This window comes from Microtus ochrogaster, linkage group LG5 (assembly GCF_000317375.1).
Source record: "Microtus ochrogaster isolate Prairie Vole_2 linkage group LG5, MicOch1.0, whole genome shotgun sequence".
Taxonomy (NCBI): Eukaryota; Metazoa; Chordata; class Mammalia; order Rodentia; family Cricetidae; genus Microtus; species Microtus ochrogaster.
The window spans coordinates 40420770-40425427 of NC_022031.1; the positions used below are offsets into that span (position 1 = coordinate 40420770).

The window sequence follows — 4658 nt, forward strand, 5'->3', positions numbered from 1 at the left end:
AAAAAAAAAAAAAAATAGATTGAAAAACCCTATTCATTTCCTTGTATGAAATTACTAAATCAGAGTTTTGTCTGAGGCATTGACAGGACCCATGCCAAAGCCACAGAGAAACCCTGTTTCGAAAAAAAAAAAAAAAAAAAAAAAAAAAAAATTGCATCTGTAGTGAACACATACTTTTTTATTGTCATGTATTCTCTACAATAAAATATAACTGGGTGTGGTGGCTCACGTCTGTAACCCAGCACTTCAGAGACTGAGACAGAAGACTGTCAAATCTGAAGCTGGCCTGAACTGCATAGTGAGTCCTAGGCCATTGTGAGACCCCTGTCTCCAAAACCAGGAAAGTAAAAGTACAGCGTAAGAACTGTTTATGTGTCCTGGGTATTAAGATAGTCTAGAGATGGTGTAAAGTCTTCAGGAGCATCTAGCTTAAATGTAAACACTGGCATTTTTATAAGAGACTTGAGCATGCTTAGATTTTGGTGTCTGTGGGACCATCTTGGAACCAGTCCCATGGGTGCTGTGGGCAGTGCAGTGTCTGAATAGAAATGATGTATTTACTGTTGCACTCTAAAAAGTCCCAGATTCTTGCCTTAGTTCTTGTATTGCATTTTTCTTGTTCTTGCCCTGCCTTGGCAAACTGATATTCCCAGTGTCTAGGACTGTGTTTTACACCCCATCTAGTTCATACTAACCCACTTCCTCGTAATGTTTTTGGGAAACAGTCATGGAGAGGCAGGAAACATGGTTGTTAGAAGAAAGAGAAATGCCATTTTTAGAAGCCTTGTGGCTTTACGGTGTCTTTTAGGAAGAACTACAGGACTTCCCATCTCTGTGCTTAGGAGCTCATAAAGGTAGCAGCAGATATGCAAGTGAGACCCAGATCTGTCTTATAGAATGTCACTAAAAGTGCCCCTTCGTGCCGCTGTGTAGCCTGGACTAAGTTATTGCAGCCTTCCCTGGTGGAGCCCCAGAAGCTAGAGGTGTGAGGTGTGTTGTGTGGGGCTGCACACTAGCTGTCTTTCCTGTGTCCTGTGTTCCTGTCTGAGGTGATTGCCTTTGCTTTGAGTTTCTTTCACATTTGTCGACCTCCCCTCTTCCCAGAAACTGGGCTCTAGTATTCCTCTCACTGGAAAGTCCTCCCTGGTGTGGAACTCCCATACCTGTAGTACTGGCGTGTGCTCCCTGTCCTTCTGGGAGCCCTGGTCACTTTCTGTCTCATTTCCGTGGTTTGTGTCTGTGCTTGTGTGTTTGTCTGTTTGTTTCAGCTAAGCACTTTGCAAGAATCTTTCAGACCTGCAGCTCCCAGGACAGTGGAGCTGTGCCCGAGAAGCACTAGATGCCCAGGAACTGTGTGAGTGTGCACCATGCTGTCCTAACGCCACCCCACCTGTGCGCTAATCTCTGTGTTCCAGCTAGACGTGACAGAAGAAGACTGCTTTAGTTTATTTCCTCTGGAAAGCCTTGTGTACCTGACTCCCGACTCAGAACAGGGTAAGTACCTTCTCTGCCCACCTGACTTCATGGAAGACTTTGTTCCTCGTTTTTTGTCTCATCATCATTGGTACTCACTCCATCCAAGAGAACGGGGGAGGAGAAACTGGGGGGATGGGCAGATACCCAGTGCTGTCAAGGTTAGTCCCATCTCCAGTTGGACTCTGTGTGTGTGTGTGTGTGTGTGTGTGTGTGTGTGTGTGTTTATAACATATATTTAAATATATATATTAAAAACAGTGTTCTCGGGCTGGAGAGATGGCTCAGTGGTTTAGAGCATTGCTTGTTCTTCCAAAGGTCCCGAGTTCAATTCCCGGCAACCACATGGTGGCTCACAACCATCTGTAATGAGGTCTGGTGCCCTCTTCTGGCCTGCAGACATATACACAGACAGAATATTGTATACATAATAAATATTTTTTTAAAAAGAAAGTGTTCTCTATATATATGGTGTGTGTGTATCACACACACCATATATATATACATGGGTATACATTACACACTCTCACGCACACAGAATATCCTGTCTGATATAGTTTTCACACTTGCTAGTATTAGGTTGGTCGTGGTCCTCTGAAGTTCTGGTCCTGCTTCCTTCCTAACAGTGTCACTTCGAGCACACGCACGCATTTTCACATCTGCTGTCTGCTCTGTCATCAGAGGATTAGCTTTTGTTGTTTTGTTGTTTGTTTGTTTTATCACATTGGTGATATTTCTTTCCTTTTGCTTTCTTTGGATTTAGAAATTATAAAACAAATTTGATCTCAGTGGCCTTCATTTTTTTCATTAGCCCTTGAAGACCTTGATCAGAACACGGTTTACGTCATTGGTGGACTTGTAGATGAAAGCATTCAGAAGGTAAGTATACATTTTAGCCCCGTTGTTATCTTACCCAGAAGGACTAGCCCTGTTCCCTGCATGGGATCAAGAAGAGCTTGTTCCTAGAACACCCTCCTGCCTGGAAGTGCCCCTTCTCCTCGGGCCGGCCTTCAGGAGCAGAACCTGAAGTCAGAGTAGACGTTCTTGGTGATGGAGACACAGCCATTTTGCTTCTTCTCTTCTTTCTGCCAGGATGGCTCTGATCTTGGCTTAGCACTTTTCCACACTTGGTTTTCTGGGAGAGATAGTTGGCTTCTTCTAGGCTAACTTTCTTACTGGTGTGAGAGTCGTATTCCCACAGGATCTCAAATCAGTAGAACTGTCCAGGCTTCTTCAGATTTATTTTTTATTTTATGGATATGAATGTTTTGCTCATATATATGTCTGTCATCACCGTGTGCATGCCTGGTCAGAAGAGGGCATCAGATCCCCTAGAACTATAGTTATAGATTCTTGTTAGTCACCTATAGGTACTGGGAATCAAACCCAGGTCCTCTGTAAGAACAGCAAATGCTCTTAACCACTGAGCCATCTGTCCAGCCCCTTGTTCAGGTGTCTTTTGTTGAATTGGAGCTTCATTGGAATAATTAAACTGTTACTGAAGTTTTAATTTTTGTTTCTATTATACAAATCTTAATTTTTTGCTTCTGTTCACTAATTAGCATACATTAAAAAGACATAATAGTTTACATTTGCAGAAAGGAACATAGTGAGAAATAAGTGTCCATCCCACCTTGGACCCCTCAACTCACAAGGCGCCATGGTTTACTTTTCTTAGGTATATTTGTTGGTCTGTTTTACATGTGTTTATCATGTATGTAGAAGTATTTTGTGTGAGACAGACATATATGAAGCACATGTTTAACACAGATGATACTTAGTTTTAAAACTAAGTACAGCTAAGTATTTGAAATTAAGTGTTCTGCCAAGGCATGGTTAAACACACACACACTTAATCCCAGAACTCGGGAGGCAGAGGCAGGCGGATCTCTGTGACTTCAAGGCCAGCCTGGTCTTCAGAGCAAGTTCCAGGATAGCCAGAGCTACACAGAGAAACCCTGTCTTGAAAAAACAAAACAAAACTAAGTGTTCCTTCGTGTCATAATAATAATAATAATCTAAAAAGGGGCAGTGGTCTCCTACAGAAGTCCGCTAATAGGAATTAGGAAGTCATTGTTTTTGTTGCTCCCAGTGTAGTCAATGGTTCAGGCAGTGGATTAAGTGAAACAATTACCAGCTATCTGAGGTACATACTCAGTGTGCCCTGGCAGAGTACCAAGGCACAGTGTACCATTACAGTGAAGCCATTGTTGGTTATCATTATCTCCAAATTTTATGAGCCTGAGTATCACTAGGAGAGACATTCTGTCTCCTGGTGTGCTACTCTTTCCTGTCAAGAATTCTTGCTCAAAATTTGAAAAATGTAAATTTAATCATGAGGAAACAACAAGTCTAGGATGGGACATTCTGCAAGACAATGGGACGCTCCAAAAAGCCACTGTAATAGAGACTAAAACAAACGGATAGTTTTAAAAGAATGTAAAAAATAACACATTGGCCGGGCGATGGTGGCGCACGCCTTTAATCCCAGCACTCGGGAGGCAGAGGCAGGCTGATCTCTGTGAGTTCGAGACCAGCCTGGTCTACAGAGCTAGTTCCAGGACAGGCTCCAAAGCCACAAAGAAACCCTGTCTCGAAAAACCAAAGGGGGGAAAAAAACACATTGTTAAATACAGTGACGTGTCTATGGCCCCATCTGCCTGGGAGCCCATGGCAGGAGAATCCTGCCTGTGGATTGAGCTCTCTAAATGAAAACCTGTCAAGTGCACTATGGACACCTTGACTGGATTATAGACTAGGGGAAAGATTTAGAAGAGACATCAGGGAGACTTTAATAGTACAGTTGTGTGTTAAATCATCTTTTTTTTTTAATTGAAAAAAAAAATTTCCGCCTCCTCCCAGCCTCCCATTTCCCTCCCCTAAATAATCTTATAGGATTTTCAGAAATGAAAAAGTAGTGTATTAAAGGAGACCACCATTGCTCTCCTTGAGATGCTAATTGTTAGATGTCTGTGCTCACTTTCAGGCAAATTTGGTAACGTGTTAGCTGGCAGATGACAGGAGTGGGAATTAATTTAATGAGTCTCTGAGATTTCTTAGATTTGAGATTTTTAAACAAACAGTTGAGAATGGGGAAGAGCTATTGCAGAGACAAGGATGACACTCACCTCCTGCCTTGTCACATCCTCCTGAGACAGGCAGGTGGGGAAGAGCTATTGCAGAGA

General features: G+C 42.6%; 1 protein-coding gene across 2 annotated transcripts in view; it reads left to right on the plus strand.

Annotated features, from left to right (window-relative positions):
• The window catches only part of Trmt10b (tRNA methyltransferase 10B), a 19584-nt gene that overhangs the window by 12008 nt on the left and 2918 nt on the right, over nucleotides 1–4658 (plus strand). For both annotated transcript variants that reach the window (XM_005362124.3, XM_026786818.1), the window contains 2 exons: nucleotides 1416–1494; nucleotides 2285–2352. In XM_005362124.3, the coding sequence (XP_005362181.1) occupies nucleotides 1416–1494; nucleotides 2285–2352 (147 nt within the window). The remainder of the gene's footprint in view (nucleotides 1–1415; nucleotides 1495–2284; nucleotides 2353–4658) is intronic.